The sequence below is a fragment of the Eleginops maclovinus genome, chromosome 8, assembly GCF_036324505.1.
Source record: "Eleginops maclovinus isolate JMC-PN-2008 ecotype Puerto Natales chromosome 8, JC_Emac_rtc_rv5, whole genome shotgun sequence".
NCBI classification, from domain to species: domain Eukaryota; kingdom Metazoa; phylum Chordata; class Actinopteri; order Perciformes; family Eleginopidae; genus Eleginops; species Eleginops maclovinus.
This window is the reverse complement of record NC_086356.1, coordinates 14,959,345-14,981,049: the sequence shown is the minus strand read 5'-3', so window position 1 is coordinate 14,981,049 and position 21,705 is coordinate 14,959,345. Positions and strand designations below refer to the sequence as shown.

The 21,705-nt window shown below is 40.4% G+C and overlaps 1 protein-coding gene across 2 annotated transcripts; it reads left to right on the top strand.

The window, feature by feature from the left end:
• Positions 1-840: 840 nt before the first annotated feature.
• Positions 841-21,446, top strand: LOC134868006 (metal transporter CNNM4). 2 transcript variants are annotated; one of them, XM_063888857.1, is made up of 8 exons: positions 841-2,347; positions 5,925-6,068; positions 7,148-7,282; positions 8,007-8,176; positions 10,941-11,037; positions 13,696-13,785; positions 14,714-14,889; positions 15,913-21,446. In XM_063888857.1, the coding sequence occupies exons 1-8, from the start codon at positions 841-843 to the stop codon at positions 16,429-16,431; spliced, it is 2,838 nt and encodes a 945-aa protein (XP_063744927.1). In that variant the 3' UTR covers positions 16,432-21,446. The 2 variants fall into 2 exon arrangements, with proteins under 2 accessions (XP_063744927.1, XP_063744928.1); XM_063888858.1 differs by lacking the exon at positions 13,696-13,785 and having other exon boundaries at positions 880-2,347.
• Positions 21,447-21,705: the final 259 nt, after the last annotated feature.

Here is a 21,705-nt window from a genome sequence, read left to right as displayed (position 1 = left end):
ATTATTAAGGAAGAAAAAGAAGAATACATACAATAAAAAATGAATACAAATAATAATTTGTGCCTTGTATAAATATATATTGATACAAATAAAATATAAATAATATATATCGGCTATTACAACAAACTAGATTATTATTTTTTATGTTTCCTTTTCTTTTTATTATTACAGACAGACTATTATATACAGACAAAATCCCTTCTGCAGAATTCATATCCGCACCCAGCAGATTGGGCTCCTGCCAAAGGGGATGCAGGATGGTGCAGGATGAGGATGAGGGGAGGGGAGGTGAGGTGGAGAGGGGGAGAAGAAGTCAGAGGAGGGGCGGGGGGTGGTCGGGGTGCACAGATGCCATGTGCCTTACATAACATCAGCTGGCTCCGGATACAATTGGAGGATGTAAAACCGCTGGCAGCAGCAGCAGCAGCAGCATCCATCCGCTGTGTGCCGCATTGCCCCGAGACCATAACAAGGCCGTGCAGGGATGGGGGAGGTCGGTGTGAGTGGAGGATGACCATAGCTTGTTAAAATAAAGAGGGTGACGCAGGGGGCATGACTTATTCGGGGGCTGTTCACCTGCTGCAGAAAGAGAGCAGCACAATAAAGCAGCTGTGTGTGTGTGTGTGTGTGTGTGTGTGTGTGTGTGTGTGTGTGTGTGTGTGTGTGTGTGTGTGTGTGTGTGTGTGTGTGTGTGTGTGTGTGTGTGTGTGTGTGTGAGGAATAGTGTGGGGAGGAAGGGGGAGTTTGTTTATTAGCTCTACCTGTCGCTGCCCGGTAGGCGGTGATAACGGGGGTGTGTGTGATGGGCGGCGGGAGGCGGAGCCGCTCGGACATGAGTAAATGACGTCAGGCCCCAGGTCGCCGAGCAGTGAAACAAACATGGCGACAGAATGGAGCGGACAGCAGGGTTATATTCTCACTCTCATTATATTCCTGTGGAGCGCAGTCGGTGGCCGCACGGAGACGGCGGCGGCTGCGTCCGGTGTCAGCGGCAGCCAAGTGCTCGGCATGCGGCTGGAGAGGAGCGACAAGCCTTCCAGCACCAACGACGACGGTGTCATCCAGGTGACTGAGGAGAGCTCCGTGCAGCTCCGGTTTTACGGGGTGCAGCTCCACTCGGGCGCCTGGACGCAGATCCGCTTCACGGACCTCACGGACGTCGCAAGCGGTGGCGCGGATGAAGGTGAGGAGGAGGAGGATGAAGCTGTTAAGGCGGCGGCGAGAGGAAGCGGCAGCGGCATGATGGAGCCGCTGGACAGGAATTGTGTAGATTTCACGAAGGACATAAGCGTCGGGACCTTCTTGAACGTCAGCAGTCGAGGCTCGTCAGGGCTGCTTACCTTGCACATTAAGCCCCTCCGCAAGACCGAGCCGCAGAAGGAGTACGGCGTGTGCATAAGGAGCCGTGTGGATGCGAGCAGGTGGGTTCTGCTGGGGGACACTGATGGCAAGCTGCTGGTGGTGGAGGAGAAAAAGTCCCTCCTGCCCTTATGGCTGCAGATCATCCTCATCTCCTGCCTGCTGGTGCTCTCTGGGATGTTCAGCGGCTTGAACCTGGGGCTGATGGCTCTGGACCCCATGGAGCTGCGCATCGTCCAGAGCTGTGGCACAGAGAAGGAGAAGAAATATGCAAGAAAAATAGAACCCATCCGCAGCAAAGGGAACTATCTTCTCTGCTCTCTGCTCCTGGGCAACGTCTTGGTGAACACCACCCTCACCATTCTCCTCGATGACCTGATTGGGTCAGGCTTGGGCGCTGTGGTGGCCTCCACGGTTGGGATTGTCATATTTGGTGAGATCGTTCCACAGGCGCTGTGCTCTCGCCATGGGCTGGCTGTAGGAGCCAACACCATCATGGTTACCAAGTTCTTCATGCTGCTCACCTTCCCTGTATCCTTCCCTGTCAGCAAGCTGCTGGACGTCCTGCTGGGTCAGGAGATCGGCACCGTGTACAACAGGGAGAAGCTGGTGGGAATGCTGAAGGTGACGGAGCCCTACAACGACCTGGTGAAAGAGGAGCTCAACATGATACAGGGAGCTCTGGAGCTCAGGACCAAAACTGTAGAGGATGTCATGACACCCATAGGAAACTGCTTCATGATCCAGGCGGATGCTGTGCTAGATTTCAACACCATGTCTGAGATCATGGAGAGCGGGTACACTCGTATCCCTGTTTACGATGACGAGAGGAGCAACATCATGGACATCCTGTACGTGAAGGACCTGGCGTTCGTGGACCCCGATGACTGCACCACCCTGAAAACCATCACCAAGTTCTACAACCACCCTGTGCACTTTGTGTTTCATGACACAAAACTGGACGCCATGCTGGAGGAGTTCAAGAAAGGTGTGTAAACAGTTTGAGTGTGTGTGATTGCAGCCATTACAGTGTGTGCAGCCATTACTGCATCCACATAAACCCTTTTTGCCCCCCCCCTCCCTGAACATGCTCTGTCTGTCTCTCTGTATTGATCAGCACTATTGACAGCTGGAACATCACAGCCTACTTTTTAGCACTTGCATGCAACAAAACAAATGTTATGCACAGTGCAAAACAGATCCACATATCAGGACCCTTTCACCCCGCTGTGGTCCTGATCAAAGGCACATTCTTCATCTTTCTTCATCCTCACCTACATCAAAATGTATTGTGCCCTTATGTATTTTTCTTAAATTCAGTATTTCCATTTTCACAAAATACAATCAAGTCAAGCCTTTCAATATTGCATCAATAATAATAATAATCCAAAAAGAAAAAGAAAGTCAATTTAGAGAAGCTATTTAAACTCCAAAATTCATGCTTACTTATTTATCTACACAAGAAGAAAATATTCATATTTGAGAAGCTAATACCTGTGGCCAGTGTTCTGAAAAAAATCCTTTTTAATCTGTAGTTCTGTCACTTTACAGCCAGGAAAACTGGCTGGATTATATTTGGTATATTACTACTCTTAGGTAGTTAACAACAAGGGAAAAAAAGGTTGACAAAATGGATAAACAACACATATGATGACGAGGCACTACAGGAGCGTAGTTCTGCAAACTCAGTATGTTATACCATGTGGTTTTTTTCTCAAATTGGCATCAGTGTTCCATATAATCTGGCAGCCGGTTTTTATCTCCTGTAAACACTGCAGCAGCGGATATCACTTATGATCATTTCCCATCAGAGAGCAGGAACTAATCAGGGACTTCAGCCTCTGAGTTAATGTGTATGATGGGATAAAACGTGCACGTTCAGGCGCAATGGATTAGTGCTGGAAGTATCAGCGCTGATATTTAAACCTTGAACACAAAGCTTGTATCATGACTGTGGAGCACCAGCAGAGAACTAAAGCTTATATGAAGATACAAATGTTTATATTTCAAGATATAAAAGGCTTTTCCTCACATTCTCAAAGCAGCAAACATTGCAAATGAAACACACTTTTTTGAATCAGATATCGTTTATAAAGCTGTGCATTTGCTTGTGTTCTGTGTAAGACATGGTTGTTGATCTGTGTTTACACAAGCCTCATTTTCATAGGTTGCCATACATTGATGTAGACACACCCTTAGTGCAACCATTTGTTTTACAGTACTTCTGCCATCTTTCCAGCCTTTCATTTGAAAACAAGTGCAGAAGAAGAACTGCAATATCAGCTCTCATAATGCGTAACCAGTATGAATAGTGGCTATTTTTAGCACTCTAGTTTTTATTGCAGGAGCATCATTTAGACATCTGGCCCCAGGTGTTGAACATTTGATGTCTATTTCCACATCTCAAATATGTTTTGTTAATATTGACTGCAAAGATAGCACACCCAAAGTAATATGAGTGTTTCCCTCTTGTTTTAAATTCTTTGAAAAAAGATGATTTGATTAAAGATTATGGGAGATAAATCATCAGTAGCTCTCTAAGAAACTCCCTTTTTAAAAGTTATGTGATCTGTATAAAATATTGTTTTTTATAATAGGATTCTCTGCCAACTACAATATGTTCTGGTTGATATTCCCGTATTAATCAGACCATAAATAAAATGTCAGAGAAGGTCAGTTGGTAGGTAGAAAAACTACATTAACTTCAAGGTTGAAGCACACCTGCCAGCTAATGTTAGTCCTGTTGAAGTGTCTTGAAGTAAGTCACTCATGTGAACCTGCTGCAGTGGCCTCTGACCTTCCTGTGGGGGGGGGGGGGCTGTTTACAGGGGACACAGTTTGCATCAGGTCAGCGTGCTCACTATGATGTCAGAGGCTGTTGGCTGCAGCACTGTGCTGACTGTACGTAACGCCGACAGGCTCAGCTCTGTGTGGTGACAGTAGCTGATGTTGTTGGATGACTCAGAGCAGCCTCTTTAACACTGGCTTCTGCTTTGTGCTGATTTACGGTGTCCCTGAGAGCTTAGTGCATCAGAACAACATAATGAAAAACACATGCAAAGATGCAAACACAGGCAAACAAAGAAAGCATCTCACATGCAGAAGTATTGAGAACGAATGTAAGAGAAAACAATTAGACGTATAGTAAGAGCCTGGACGCATTTAGGGCCGTTCAGTATGTCTCATGCTCTTGCTAATTAGCCAGTTGTTTACACCAGGCATTTTTTGTGTACAGAAAATCTTCATGCTGTGCAGTTGGAACGCCTCACCTCACAAACAAACCTTTGTTGTTGCTGTGGTGTTTTGTCCCAGGAAGTTATTAGTCAGCTATCTGTCAGTGATGGTTGGGCTTGTAAACAGTTTTTGATGTTATCTCTTTGTCTTTGACAATGCCATTAAAATCCTAGTTCTGCAGAATATATAAAATAAATTAGTGTTTTTACTGCTTTTATTCTTTTTATGCGTGTAGTCAAGGTGGCTCTAGATATTTCTTCTATGCATATTGATAAATAATAGGGGAGATATCTGCAATATCTGCAACTCTTGGCTTCTTGAGTCTCCTGCACAATGTTTTTGTTGAATTTTCTTCAGTTAGGGTTAGCTTGGTGTAGCAGCCCCCTCCATGTAGTAAAGTATGAATCCTTACTGCAGTGACCCCCGTTTGAATCCAAGCTGCGGCCCCTTCTTTCTACTTACGTCCTTCCTATTGGACAAAAGTAAGAGCCAAAAAATAAGGGTCAATATAATCAATAATAAGAGCCTTTTTATATACGTGTTACGTGATAAATATCCTCAATAAACACACTCGTTTAGGCTGAAAACATTTGACAGTGTCATTTTTGGTGTTTTGATGTTTCACATAAACGCATTTTACATCCATGCAGGTTCAGCAGCAGCACTGATGGGAATAGATGCTGCGTCTGTCTTGATGCAGAGTAACTGTGGCAGTTTTCTGACCTGGCAGCCTCTCTCCAGATAAAGTCCCTTTCCTTAGCTGTCATTGGCAGCCACCCAGTGATGTCAGTTTGTTTGTTGCCACACTGTGCTGCAGACCTGCATGCAGTTAGCCAACATGATCAAGCAAAACGGTCTTAAAGGTTTTTTAATGAGGGGAGGATTAATCGTGTTTTTCTCCTTCTTCCAGCCCTCTCCTCCCATTCACTCTCCCTCCTCTTTATCTATGTTTTGGCAGTTCTTCCAGCTCTTTTCACTGCAAAGCTCTTAGTCCAGTCTGGGCTATATTAAGGCATCAATCTGTCCTCCAGCAGCAGTTGGCAGGATAAATTCACTGACAGATCGAACAGCAGATCTACAATAGAAAAACAAGAAAGGATATTTTTATGTAGCTGAATGTGTTTGAAGGCCAGTTGCTGAAGTTCCGGAGACAGCTGCTGCAGCGAAAATCTCAACTTCCTGTCTGATGATGCCCTACTTTCCTGCCAGTTGATGTCTTAACAGCCCAGTTGGTGGCAATGTAAAATGTTTTATAATCACTGTTGAGGTGCACTCACACTTCCTGGTTGTAACCTTCATGTAATCCCTCTCTCCTCTCCTCTCCTGTCCAGGTAAATCCCACCTGGCCATTGTCCAGAAAGTGAATAACGAGGGGGAGGGAGATCCGTTCTACGAGGTGCTGGGATTGGTCACGCTGGAGGACGTCATCGAAGAGATTATCAAGTCAGAGATCCTCGATGAGTCTGACCTTTACAGTGAGTCAGCAATGCCGCCTGTGGCAGATACAGACTTCACACACAAAACACACACTTGATGGTAAACACACTGTTATGTTCACGACATCATGCTAGGTAAGAAGAAGAACATTGACCTTTATCAAACCCCCAAAGGGGAAATTCAGTTTTCCACTGTGTTTTTTTATACATGCACATGTGCACACAGATGTAAATTCACATACAATTCACACACAGTTACAGTATACACATGCACATGCATCAAGAGGATCCAGAGCGGAGAGGCAGCCAGGCTAGCCAGCACCAGGGAGCACTTGGGGATTTGGTGCCTTGCTCAAGGGCATGTCTGCGGTGTCCCAGGAGGTGATCTGGCTCCTCTCCAGTATCAGTCCACACAGCGTCTTTCTTGTTCCAATCGGGGTGTGAACCGGCGACCCTTCACTCCAAAGTCCAAGTCCCTAAAAAATAGACCACTGCCACCCCAAAACACTCGTAAACACTCGTATGAACTGATTTGTTGGCCCGTACAGGTGATTTACAATACTTTTCACAAGTTGTCCGGCTTTCTACACAGATTGACTTAAAAGATTAGCTTAGCATAAAGACTGTAAATGCCGAAATGGATAGTTGGTTAAAAAGTAACACAATGACTGCTGCCTGTTTTTGTAGAAGCTGCAGCAAAAATATCCTTAAAACAAGAATAGTATGAATAGTTTAAAACATTTTTAAAATGTGCTTATTTAATGGTTGGAATTGACACCACTCTCATGTCTGCTAAGTGTAAAGCTGCACCCAGAATAAAACTGGCAGATTTACTTCTTTTATGTCTTGGTTTCTCTGTTGAAAACTGTGCTAAAAAACAAGATTTGCCTCAACATTAAGTTTTTAAAAAGCCAGCAAAGAATAATTACAAAAGGTTTTACTCTGCTGTGAAATTGTTCTTTCCTCTACTGTTCTTGCCCCATATATCTGAACGAATTCATACACACTATTTATAATGCTCATATTTGACACAGAATACCTAGAGTTATAGCAAATAAATTGGAATAATGTTACATAATTTAACACATTTTTGCAATTCTAATTTCTCTGTTCTGCAGCTGACAACAGAAACAGGAAAAAGGTGGACCCCAATAAAAACAAGCCCGACTTCTCGGCCTTCAAGCAGGAGGGCGACAGCAAAGTGAAGATCTCTCCTCAGCTCATGCTGGCGGCTCATCGTTTCCTGGCTACAGGTGAGCGCCTCTAATCTCACAGCCCCTGATTTGTTTTACTGTCGTTCAGCTGACTGATTCTCCAGAGAGATTAACACCTGCTCACTGAGGGACTGAGAGACACTGTGACCTTGTTATCAAGTTGGTCTGAATAGTATAAAGTATGTAGTTGCTATGCTTAAAAAAATGGTTGTATTTGTAAATAATATATAAGCAGAACATTTGGTTCCTAAACAGTTACTAAAAAGTTCAGAAAACACATAAAGGAGATTTACAGCTGACACCTTTTTATAATAATAACTCACTTAATTTATACAAAACAAAGTTATTTACATGGTTAACCCATTTTAGGACTGTAATCGAAAAAATGAACCTCAAATAAAACTCAAATTAAAGATATCTTTGGAATGCCAAGCTAAAAAATAATTAGTGTATTCACCCCAGGGTGTGCCTTTGCTCCAAAATGTAATGTTTTTTTTTTTTACATTGTGTAATCCTCCATGAACGATGTAATAATAAACATTTTAAAACAGATAAGACCTGTTGGAAAAAGGGGGTTAGCGTTTTAATGTTGAATACTTTGATCGTAACAAAAGGTTTGAATATCAGCCCACAGAATCATTTATTCGTGTATGGTCAGTCTTGGTACTTATAGAAGTAACAGTCTGCTTTCTATAACACAGACCTGTTATAAGGCATTAACATCTTTGCTTTGTTTTGAACCCCATCTACCCTAACCCTCCAGAGGTCAGCCTGTTCAGCCCGTTCCAGATCAAAGAGAAAGTCTTGCTGAGGATCCTCAGCCACCCCGACGTCATCCTGGAACTCAAGATCAACGAAAACGACAAACGCTCAGCGCAGCACTTCCTTTACCAGAGAGGGAAACCTGTCGACTTCTTCATCCTCATTCTGCAGGTACACAACCACACCAGCACTCAGAGGCTTCAAACTATATTAATATGTTAAAAACAAGGACCAAATTTTATGAGATAATGAGCAAACAGGTTGATGAAGTGCTCAGATCTTTGGCTCAATAAAAGAATCAATACCATAGTGTAGAAGTAGTTAAAAACACTCATACTAGATGATGTTTGCATTAAATATATTTAGTGTAGTACTCAATATACAGCTCATTGTTATTACTGCTGGGTTATTTAATCAATAGTAATATATTATATTTAAGTTGTTGATCATATGTTTGTGATACTATTCTGAATCTGCAAAGTAACTAATTAAAAGTGAAATACAAAATACATGAGGAAGTAAAAATGATCAGCTCAAAGAGAGCAGGTATATGAGGAAGCTATGGCTGTGGTTATTCAACATGTCATTTCTTAAAGACTGGGGTGAAATGGGGTTATACAACAGATTTGAGATGCGTGACGGGTTAATTCCGGGTCACTGCGTCAGTCTGCAGCAGGTATTAGCACAGAGTTAAACTCATCAACTCCTTAAGACAGGCCTGGCTTAAGTTAATTAAGTGGATTTTTGTTGTTTAAACTAAAAAAACAAACCTTGAATTCAAATAATGATAATGCTTTATGAATCTTACTACGGCAGTTATAATAATAATAATGGCTCACTTAATGTTATTTCTTAAAAGCACATTAAGTTTAGAGCAGTTAAAAAACAACAGTTATTTTTGCTGATTTTATTTATTCAAGTTCACAGTGATAGAACACAAAGAAAAGCAGCAAATATTTTGTATTTGTTAAATGACTAGATTCACTTTAGAATTGACGTCAATTAGCGTCCAAGAAGTGGATTACTCTTAGTAAGCAGAAAATCCATTTTCAGATGATGTTAAAACAAGTAGAAATGATAAAAAACACATTTGATTGCTTTTATTACGATTCAGGACATTATTCGTGTCATTATCAAGTCATCTACCAGTTATTTTCCCAATAAATTAATGAATTATTTGGAGTAAACAATATCAGGAAATTGTGGAAAGTGCCAGTTAAAACCTTTTTGAATTTTTCCAACATATTTTTATCCAAATCAAAACCCCCGACAATATTTTGTTTTAGTATCACAAAAGGCAAAAAACCCCTTAAATGATTAAGCAAAAATCTAAAGAGCTTTAAATACATGTTCTGTTTGAAGCCTAATCAACTCATCGCATATCAAGATACTGCTGACATTTCTGTATTGGCAAACCATTCTCTAAATTCTAAATATTGATACCTATATTCAGCCTTATATGCGGAACATATGTTTTAAGGAATAAAGTAAATGTGCCGGTGGTTTTATTTGTTAATAGACATGCTTTGTAATTTAAATACCATATGAATAGTTCCTGTGTGTGAGAGGGGCTGGTCTCTGCACGACCTTCACTAATTGATCCTCTTACGTCAGACGGGAACTAATGGAGGAGGGAGAGGGGATTGAAGGGTTAAGGGTGATGGAAAATAAGAAGAGCAGATGAGTAGAGGCACAGCAGAGCATATGGAGAGAGAGACAAACAGCAGAGAGAGTTAAAGATGAAGAGGAGAGTCTGTGAATCTGTAGCAGGAAGGGGGGTTGCCAGCCCTGTTGTGATTGTTCAACTTCTTAGAGATGTCCTGCCCCTTAGCCTATCATGTACAATGTGTTGGAGCGCTAGCCAATAGAAGCGCAATGTTACATAGTGATGTCATTATGTCGCAGAAGTAAACAAAGCAGTATAAAGTAGACGATTCAGGCAGGGGAGGGGGGGGAGTGTGTGGTAGAGAAACTCCCTCTGCCATTTACATGCACAAAAAAGAAAACCCCCAAAAGCATAATAAGGCCTCTTTAAGTACAATTTCTAGGTAGTGTGAAAATGAATGTTTACTTGTTTATTTCAATTTAATGCAACTTTATATTATTTAACAATTTTAGAGGCAAATCCCTGCATTTATTTGATATATTTAGTTATTTTGCAGATTCAGATTGTTGGTCTTGCATTTATTATAGAATTGTTTATCTGTGAGTAACACCGATCCCAAGCTTGATTCATAGTTTCCATGTCCGCTTTATATTTGGGACTTTATCTGTACTTAAAGGCTCACATCTTGTCTATAATACAGAATCAAAATCAGAATCAGAAATACTTAAGTTATAGCTCAGAGAAGCTGAAATCATTCATTTGAACTCGTACGCTCTTTGTGTGAATGTTGCTGTTGTGTTTGAAAGTGTGTGTTTGTACGTTGAGGCTTTGTTGTCGACACCTGAGGTGTGGATGAAGGGACTGCCGACACACAGCATGCAACCTGAGTAAAGCTGCTCCTGTTTCTGTGTGTGTGTGTGTGTGTGTGTGTGTGTGTGTGTGTGTGTGTGTGTGTGTGTGTGTGTGTGTGTGTGTGTGTGTGTGTGTGTGTGTGTGTGTGTGTGTGTGTGTGTGTGTGTGTGTGTGTGTGTGTGTGTGTGTGTGTGTGTGTGTGTGTGTGTGTGTGTGTGTGTGTGTGTGTGTGTGTGTGTGTGTGTGTGTGTGTGTGTGTGTGTGTGTGTGTGTGTGGTGTAAAGAGACACTGACCCACAGCAGCACCTGGCAGGATGTAATATTTATAGGACCTCAAAGTGTTTCTGTTACCTGCCACAGGAGATGACAGCTGGATTTTGCACAAACAGAGCACCCTCACTGAGTTACCTACACACACACACGGATAATACACACTGTCATATACTGTGCTTATTAAACAAAATGTGTTTGTTTCAGGGGCGAGTGGAGGTTGAAGCCGGACACGAAAACATGAAGTTTGAAACAGGCCCGTTCTCTTACTACGGAGTCATGGCTCTGAGCTCACCATCACTGGGTGAGACACATTTACACACAATGTACACAAACATATACACACGATGATTAAATAGGCAAGGTACAGCATTGGTTTGCTACAAAGGATACATTTTTAGATTTAGTTTTATTGCCCTACAGAAATGTTTGTTTTCATAGCCGGTAGAAGTACACATCCACATAGATTCAACACATCTCAAATGGACATACAGTACAGAAAGCAACATGGAATACAGAAGGATAAGGAATATAAAAACTTCCTTTATACATCAATATTATCTCAGCTCCCGACAGTGCCAGCGAGGCATATTGTTCGAGGCTCCTATTGCAGAGTAAACACAACTCCTGCTGAAGCTCTTCTTGATTTAGGTGCCCTCTGCCATGATAGATGTAAGGTGAAGTGCTGTGTTAGTTCAGTGTCCCATTATGAATATACGTTTTTTATATTGCCTAATGAGGTCTTTTCCACATTATAACAAGACATTTTGTTTTTTTGAAGTGACTTGTTTTTCCTGTTACAGACAAGAGGTGGAGAAAATTTCAGATTCTTTACTGAAGTAAAGTATCAATGACACACAATAAAATACATTTTCAGTCAAAGTCCTGCATTGGTGGCAGCAGTCCGTTCACCTCAATACTGACATTGCAAGTGTTATTGTTCTTAGTAATCTGAGACTTTATGTCTTTCTGTTTCCCTCGACTTGCTGATGCTCCTTCACAAAGTGCTGTGTCGGTGACTTGCTAATGATGCGGTGTGTTTGAAGAGAGCAGTGGAAAAGTCAATAAGCTTAATCCAAATAGGGAAACCCTTTAAGTTCAGGCAGAGTGCGTCTTCTCTCTACTGAGCCGGCAGTTGACGACTAAGAAATCAACCACAGAGTCTAAAATAGTTATTTTTATCCTTTAATTTATTACTGAGCGCTTATGAAGGACCCAACAGAAAACTGCCCTTTGTTAAACATGAACCTGAACTAAGATTTTTTCGTAGTTCTTATTTTTGTCTGCATTTTATTATGTCTCCCTCCTCAGCTCACTTCATCGTTGTAGGTTACCTTGAGTTAATTTAATTTAGTCGGATCTAAATGTTAATACGGTTCATTAAGGAAAAGGGTTGGAAAATAAGATGAAGAAACAACCATGAGCTTTACTTTGAAGTGTTTGTAATTGAAGTAACAGCACTTGAATGATAACTAAAAAGGCAGAGAGCAAAGGACATTACTTTTATTAATAATATCATATAATAAAAAATGTCTTTGTAGGGAGCTTAAGTCAGGCCTGGGTTAGCTTAGCATAAAGACTTTAAGCAGGGGGAAAGAGTGAGCCTGGTACCAACACCTCTAAATGTCACTACTGATCATGTTAAACGTTATTTGTTTAACCCACACACAGCTGAAATGTAAAATAGATAATAAATAGACAATTTCTGGGTTTAGGGGTGAGTTATGTGCAGTCACTTCAGTATCTGCCCTGAATCACGTCAGATTTGAGTCAAAGAAAGACATGTGATGAGGCTAATGAGGATATACTGGAGTTGAAATGAATGATGCAGATGCAGACTGAATGCAGGTTGTTAGCTTTAAAGGTGTGTGATGGATGATGTAAGCCTACCTGCTCAGGCCCACACTGCAGCAGGCTGGTGTCGATATCAGAGAGGCATCCACATAAACTGCATCCCTGCCCCAGGTGACTCTGGCTCTGTTTGTGACACCGGTGACTCCTAGTGGTTCAGCGTCATTATTGTTGACGACATGTTCTGCACTTCTTCTTCTCCTGTTTCCCTTCCTGTTGGCCTGTCTCTGTCTGCTGGATAAACTGCTGTCTGTACTTCATGTGCACATTATGCCAGTCAGTGTGTGTTCAGCACATGTATACATGTCCAACACTTGACCATTTCTCATCCTAAAACGCTCCATGTATAGTATATATAAATATAAATGTTGCACATGTTTGCATTTTATTGGAAAGAATGGAGATTTAGGACATATTTTAGGTCAAATATTCCTTACACAGTTGTTAACTTAGTTGTTTTGGCTATAATGGCTGAGCATGTGCATAACAAACAACTTTTATGTTTAATAAAATAAACATAAAAGCTAAAAACTCTACTGAATCGATCCTCCATTTAAATCTGAATACATATGAATTCATTATTCACTTATTATTGGTTACTTTTCCCTGTATTTATTAAATTATTAATAGAAAAATACCCCGTTTTCAAGCTGGATTTTAGAGACACAGAAATGTAATCTCAGGTTGTGCTTTGTCATTTGGTTTATTTTCTTTATAGTTGAATTTGAATTGATTAATATATCTCAGAAAACTAGGTCTTTAAAATAGGTTTACATCGTATTTTAAATTAGGTTCTATTTTTAACGACAAGGATAAGAATGTAAAGATAATTCAGAAGTTTTGATGCAAGCATGGCAGGCGCAGAGTTGCTGGAAATGTCTTTGAACATGAATGAATCATTAATCCAAATAATCAGCTCTTTGTTCAGTTTATCCTCCTTCGTTAAAGGAGGCTAAAAACCAAGCCAACCGTCTTTATGAGTAATAAGAGAAAATTCCTGGGTGTTAAAACCTAAAGAGAATTAGTGCGAAAGATGTGATATACACAAATCCTATAAACCAGCTCCTGTTTCTTCCTCTTTCTTCCTCTCCTCCTCTTCCTCCTCTCTCAGCCGTCACCCCTCCTCTCTCCCCATCAGTGGCGTCTCCCCCTCCACGACGCCTTTCAGTAAAGAGGTTTTCTCTGTTCTCTCGTTTCCCAGGTAAACACTCGCATGGGCCAGAAAAGTGTGGGAGGGAGGGAGGGGGGTTCCTCTTTTGGCCTTTTCATAATTCCTCCTTTTTAAAACATCATCTTCAGAGCCCTGATCCAGCAAGTACAATCATAAAAGCAATAAAGTATAGTATATGGTAACGTTATATTTCGAGTCACCTTTGAGTTCACTCAGCCTACCAACAGGGGGCGTTTTAAAACAAAGTCCTGCAGGTAGTAAGAGCTTTTTGGTTGGTTATTATTTGAAACTGTTCTACTGTTGATAAGATTAAAACCTTTACTTTAAACCTTAGACCTTAAATAGTTAGTTATTAACAGCTGTCTATCAGTTAGCAAGAGCTTGCTGGATGGGTGGTCAGATATTTAATAACTCCCATGACTGCAGACTTCTGTTTAAGAAATCGTTTGGCATTTTGGGAATTTATCCTATCATCTGAAATCTCTAAAGAAAAGACTACTCGTCTACCAAAATGCTAAACTATTCCTTAAGCTCACCTTCTCTCTCCTGTGCCTCCCACTTGATCTATACAAGGCTGAAATCAAGCTCTGTGATCATCACCAACGCTCTCCTTTAACTTTCAATAATAAGAGAATAACGCCACCCTCCATGACATCACTAAAACAAGCCAATGACCGAGCTTCCTCTGAACTCAGACAGAGCTGTTTTAGCCATAAAATGCTCAAACGATGCACTTCGTCTGATCGCAGTTTGCATGTTTGTTGCATTCCCCGCATAACATCGTGTGATGTTGACATTACTGTGTATGTGTGTGGTGATACTAGGCTCATTTTGTTTTCATGTCCTTTTTATTGTTTGTACTTGATGTTTTCAGCTTTTGTTAATGTTTAAGTGTACATGTCTGCGTTTTTTTTTCTTCCTTACCCTTTAGCTCACTCTCTTCTCTGTTAATCCCCAGAGTTTCGTTCTCCGTCACACAGTGGCAACCTCAACCGCTCGGCGTCTCTGAGCTGCACTGAGCGCGCTCCAGATAATGGCTCTGTCGGTGGGAGCATCACTCAGATCCCGGGAACCCCATTCCAGTACACACCAGACTTTAGCGTACGTGCTCTCACACACCTGCAGTATGTTAAGGTAAGTAGCGGTCAGGCAACTCTGCTGTCATCAAGGGTACTTGTGTAAACCTACCAATTCATTGATGTAATCATCCTAATTACAAGAAGAAACCCTGAAATAAAAATTCTACTTGAAGCTAGGGTTGGTTATCCTGGGAAGCGAGCTAGAGTACAGTCGTTATTAAGTTCCTAACCTGAAAAACCCCACAAAGTGTCCATTATTTTACAATGACAGGGACTAGAAGAATTAGCTCCAAATGCTACATTTCAAGGTTCAAGGTTTTATTGGTCATATGCACAGCACATACGACGTATATGTTGGCAATGAAAATCTTATGTCCCATGCTCCTCCAACAACTCAACATACATGGTGCAAATAAGATAAATAAAATAGTGCAAAAAGAGAGAAGAATATTTACAATAACAACAATAAAGATTTGAGGATGTGAAATATATACATATGTGGAATACATTGAGAGTATTTAAATACTTTACACTGTTGAATGAGGAGGTATGGACAGATGCATATATTATGTATAACAGATGTATATGGCAGATATGTATAATATATAGATATGTGTATTATAAACAGATATGTATGGCAGATGTGTATAATATATATATATATATATATATATATATACGTACAGGTAGCATAGAAGTTGCCAAGTTGTAAACGCTGGCATCCCTTCCTTTAAGTCCTCACTTCATTGCAAAAACAATGATTAGATTAAATGATTGCTGTCCTGCCACAGATACCACATTTATTAATTGATGTCAGGATACAACAAGTGTACTATTGTAACTGCTCCAGGTCAAGCTAGTTTTTAAATATTTATATAGATTGAGCTGATTTAGTCCAGGTGTCCCCATTTAGGGATTGGGTCACTGCATCAGGTCACAATCCCTTATTTACCTTTTTTGAAATCATCCATGAAAACATCAAATATCATTGTCCTTACAATTTATTTTATATTGTTAAACTTATGACTTCACCCCTAATTTTTCTCTCATCCTATCAATGGTGTTTTGTTGTGCTCAGGTCACTCGTGCTCAGTACCAGAACGGCCTCCTGGCGTCCAAGCTGGACAGCACGCCACAGTCTCCAGAGGGAAGTCACACCCGCCTAGACACGTCTGTCTCTTTGCCCCCCATAACACCGCCGGGGAACCGCTCTGCGCTGCCGCTGGCCACACCTCCTGCAAAGCACCCGCCGTCCAACATCCAGCTGCCGCTGGGCGCCCGAGCCGCTCTGACCCAGCCCCCCCCCTCCTCTCGCCGCAGACCCAGCCAGTCTTTGCCCCAAGTCACCCCCCCTCCGAGCAACCACATCCCGCTCTCACTGCCCCCTACGTCCTCCTTGAGTTTAGCGCCATGCACCATCACCCCCCACTCCACTTTGCCCTCCTCCAAGTCCCAGCCGTCACCGCCCCATGGTAGCCCGGACAACGGGCCGGGGGAGACCACCACTCTGCTCAGTGAGCAGCAGAACTGTGAACGTACCCAGGCAAACCCACATGTCCACACTATCAGTCACACACACACTGAAAGCACCATCTAACTAAAGTAGGAACTAAACTACCTGCGCACTCACTCAAGCAACACACTCTCGCACTACTTCCTGTTTCCTGTTTGCTCGTTGTCTCCTGAACTATTCTGTAGAGTTCTTGGGTATGCTGAGGATCAGCACTTTACGTGTATTTTATAAACGGAGATCCTCTTTTATCCCCTCCTGCATGATCCCCTCCTGACACTAAAAAAAGATGCAGTATAGACACAAAGATGGCAGAGGGAACACTAGTGATTACGATTAGAAATGAAGACGGGGTCTTGTTTGTGTGTTTTTAAAGGATCAGTTCACTGATTGCAAAAAGGCTTGCAAATGTTTTTAGTTTTAGTTTTTTTCCAGGTTTTGAGATTTCTGCCTCCACTTTTTTAGTGAAAAATTAACTCAACAGCAACGTGCCTTTTTACAAAAACGTTTTCAGTGTCTGTGGATCATCTACTGACCTCACTGTGAACGGTTTTCACAGAAGATACATTAAGTGAGGAAATCATCTGTACGACCACAGTGTGGTCTGTAGACTTCCATTCTGAAAAGCCACGCTGCTGTTGCAAATAAAATTCAAATGCACTTTTGCTTTTAAACTAGCAAATATGTCCATGTTATTTATATAGATCTGTATACTTATCTGGTTATCAAAAAAAGGAAATTGCTAGCCGCCTCTTATCCTGCTTTCAAGTTCATTTCATGACTGAGCGTTTCTGACTTGTGTCTTCATGTCAACTGCCAAGTTGAAATAATGACTAGAAGAGTCAGATTTTGTGACTGAACCAAACAAACATGGACGCCTAACATCAGCCAAAGACCATTGTTCAATGTATTTAAAACAAAATGTAGCAGATGTGTTTTCACAAATAGGTTTTATCCTGTAGAATAATTATCAAACATGAAACTCATTGTTTTGAAGCGAAGATATCTCAAAACCTCTTACGATAAAACTAAACATTTTTAGGTTTTTTTCATAATTAATGTGAGCTGAACCTTAACATCATCACTGCTAAGACATCAACAAAAAACTCACGTTATTTGTTGGTGTGACCAGATCAGGGCTGGACTCAGTTAGTAGTTTGACTGTCAATTTCCTTTTTTTTCCAAAGAGTAAAACTTATAGTTTAAGTTGATGGTTGTATTTACAATAAGTATGATTTTAGTTTTGAGTTTGTTCTATGGGGGTGAGGTGACTTTTATTATGATGAATGAGAACCATACATTAGTTAGTCTGCTGCTTCTGTCTGTCTGTCAGTTCAGCTACCAGCAGACCAGAGTCACTGTACTGAGGGGAAGCCATACCTGTGATTTTGCATGTTTTCACCCATTAAATACAAAGAGGGAATACTCTGCATTAGACTAATACACTGTTAAATAATATATTGTTTAAAAAAGCAATACATTAATTGGCAAATGTAATGTTTTATAATTGTTTTTATAGTTTATTAATGCTAATGTATTTTTATACACTACAAAACATTTATTGAAACTAATGGCAGTCTGAACACTCCAGACTCAACAAGAGACTACAAAAGATGTTATGCATGCAACAGAAATAGTAATATTATATAAATTAGACATGGTAATACTTGTAAAACTTGCAAAAACATCGGTATGGTTCTTTTAAGTCACCAAATTTGGTGACGTGAGGTGGATGTTGTTTATGGCCTACCTCTTGACCAAGGCAATATGTTTGAAAATATTTAATTTCCAAGAGTAATATTTATTTATGTAAAGTATATATATATAGACATTTAATTTGTTTTATATTTCAGAGATTTTATTTATTTCTAGCTTTCTTTGGTTCTTGAAAGCAGTTGAAGGTCAAGTTGTATTCTTCAGACACTGTTTCTTTTTAATGGATTCCTCACTGTGATGCAGCTCGGAGCGAAACCAGCTGCTTCTCGAATCACCATGTCACGATACCAAGAGCTGACCAAACTGGATCTTTAGTGGTTATAACACTGTGCGTTCACTGACATTTGGATGGAAGTTACACTGGAATTCTTTCATTTGGCATTGTATGTCCAAGCATGCACATGTTGGTTAACTCTCACAGAGCAGACAGGTGACATGAAGACCAAATAAAAGCAAAGAGAAATGTAATGATTACTGTTCTCACAAGCAAGTATGTGCTGTACAAGTTTAATGAGGATATGTCTACATGTGTTCTGACTCATGAGTCTAATAATATATTCTGGATGATTATGGTTGTAAGCAGAGCCGTAACCAGGATTTTAGAAATACTGACCCCAAAGAAGAACGAATATTCTTCTTTAAAGCAAGAATTAGAAGTTAAATTATGTTTTCTGCTAGTCCTTCATAATGGAGAAGCCTGAGAGGTATTAGATGAGAAGATCGATACCTTCATATGAGAGGAATCCAACTATTCGTCTTACTCTTTGCAAAAAAACCAACAGAAAATTCTTTGGGTTAATGTAATCCTTCTTCTTCCTCATCTAACTCTCAAAAAAATAAGTGACTTGTGTTAAACTTTGAGCTTGACGTTAGCCCAGAGTTACGGATTGACACTTGAATATTGAAAACACTCACAGCACAATAACTCTATGAGATTTAATGAACAACAAACATTCCACGGCATGTCTTCACACTACTGATGTTAACCCTGTCAGGACTAAATGTGGTGTGAAAAACTCTCATGTTGCATCCTGTTGCCGGGCAAATGTATGTCTGTCACTGGAAACAATGTGAAGTACATTGTATTGTATGTGTAAATGATACTAAACCTAATCAACCTGTGTTTAGAGCAGACAAGCAGTTGGAGGAAGTTGGGATGTATCCCAGTGGACATAAAGATATTAACATGAAGATGACTGTAGCAGCTGCTCCTCACAGACTGAGCTCAGATGTTAAAGCTGCTAGCATGTAATCAACCTATTTTTTTCCTATGTATACAGTGACACTGAAAAGATTCAAAGGAACTGGAGATAAATTATTTTGTTGAAGATATAGATATTTATTAGAAAATATAAGACAATGAACAACTGTTGTATAAGCTAGCACTGATTTGAAAAACACTTTGAACATGTGAGTCTGAAAAAAGTGATAATCCAAAGCATTTGTCCTTTATGGGAAGATTTTCCAAATTTGGATTTACAAGTTACGCTGGGGTCACCCCAAAAAATCCCCAGGTTCACTGTGGTATGTTGATTTATTTATGAAATGAATGGGTAAATGCAACTCTGAAGCCCTAAAGCAAGGTTATTTTTCTCACCTTGAGGTCTTAAAGATGTCAAAAATCTACTTTTAAGACCTCATTTCAGTTTTGTGCTCGCATGTTGATACATATAATTGTGCTTTACCAAATGACCATACAGCAAACCTGTGTTTAAGCAATGAACAGAGATTTGGGGGAGAAATGGGGTCCCAGCAGCTCATTTTGACCCCAGGGGCCCCCTACCAGGTGGCTCCGGCCCTGGAAAGAATCGGCACTCTGTGAAAACCTTAGATTTAATTCAGCAGGACCTTATAGCGTACTTACCTGAGGGGTAAACCTGCTAGTTAAATTGAAATATATAGTGGATTTAGCCTTATTGGATGAAAATTTAGACCTGCCTGCTGGTTCATATAGGTCTCATGTAGCAATTGGTCTTACACTGGTTTCCAGTAAAGCCACTGGTTGGCTGTGTGACTGCCAGTTTGTGTACTGGGAAATGTGCAAACAATGGTTGTACTTATTCATGTTGTATTTATTGTAAACATTGTATTTATTGTTTTTTTGTTTTGTTATAGGCACCTGAGGGTGTGGTTCTGTTAAACGGGCTTCCAGCTTTTATTGGGTAAATTTACCCAGAAACACTGTGTTCAGTTCCCTGATTGCTGTTTGTGTGATATGACTGTAAATACTCTATACATGAAGAGAGCGGCATTTGTGTGATGCTCAAAGAAATGTTTAAAATAGCTCTATTTATATTGAGAGATGAGATGTTATTTTGAGTTTTATTCTCCATTGTTTTGCTAGGAAGGCATTAATTAGCAATAAAAATTGCACAGAGTTGACCTCAAATATGAATTTACAACTCCTATCTTTTGTAGCCTTCTTCATTATTAGCCATGATAACCAAAGGTTTTTTTATCAGCTAAAATAACTTTCCCATCCTTCCTCTTTCCTATCGTCCTTGCCATCCTGTGTCTCCCTCTATTCGTCTCTCCTCCCACGCTCCATCTCACTTTCCCTCCTCTACTTTTTCTCCGGCCCTTATCTCGACTTGTCTCCCGCTGTTCAAAAGTATTGAAATTCCTGCGGCTTTGGCTACCGGTCCAATTTGCTAAGCTTTTTATTGTTCAGAACGTTTTCTATCATGGGATTGAAGCGGGGGAGCAAGGCTTATCAGCAACTCCTGTCGTGTTGTTTTTAGCCCTGCAGTCGTGTGATGATTAGACCTGTATGAAGGTTAACTATTTTCTGGAACAGGGTTCTCAGGCCAGTGAGTTTACCACACTGTGTATCATTCACAAGTCGATTGTTGAAATAGTTTAGGTTTTCATGCATGTGGAGCTATGCAGAAACAAAGGAGACAAGAATGAAGTGCCCCAAAACATGTGTTTGCATCTGTCATCTATTATCATCCTTCTATTGAGCTCACTTTGTACCATACAGAGATTAGGCCATATTAACTTTTTCAGAGTTGCAGTGCAGTATTGAGATAATTCAAGCACATAAAGGACAAAAGTATTTATAGGTAAGCATTGCAACAAAACTTTTAAAAAATCCAGGTCTTGGAATTATGAATTTAAACAACAAAGTAAACTTATTTTCCTTTTTCATATCCCAAGGGTGTTTGAAGTCGATACTTGTTTGGCAGGATTGAATATTCAGAAATGGCTACATGTTTTTATTGGAGGTGAATTTTCTTTTATTGCAATGGTTGAACAAAGATGGAGGTACACTTCCAAACATGGATTGTGTAACTTTGAAGTAATGTGTACATACTGTTTTATAAGTAATGTAAGGCATTTGAAGAAATCTATGAGGTTAATAAACCTGAGATATATTTCTCTACAGAAAATCTGTCTTTGTTTGATTCATATACAAAGTTTTCTATGGATTGCTGGAATGAAGTGTTCTGGTCTACAGAATTTTTTCACTTCATGTTATCTGATAAGAGAAATGTTTACAGGACATTTGGGTGGATACTCACATTTTGTTATCAGAAGGAAGCTGGTTATTATATTCCTCTCATTCACAATCCTACACTTCTCATACTGACTGTGAACATGAACACATATAATATTACAACTAGGCCTACAAACAGGGAATAC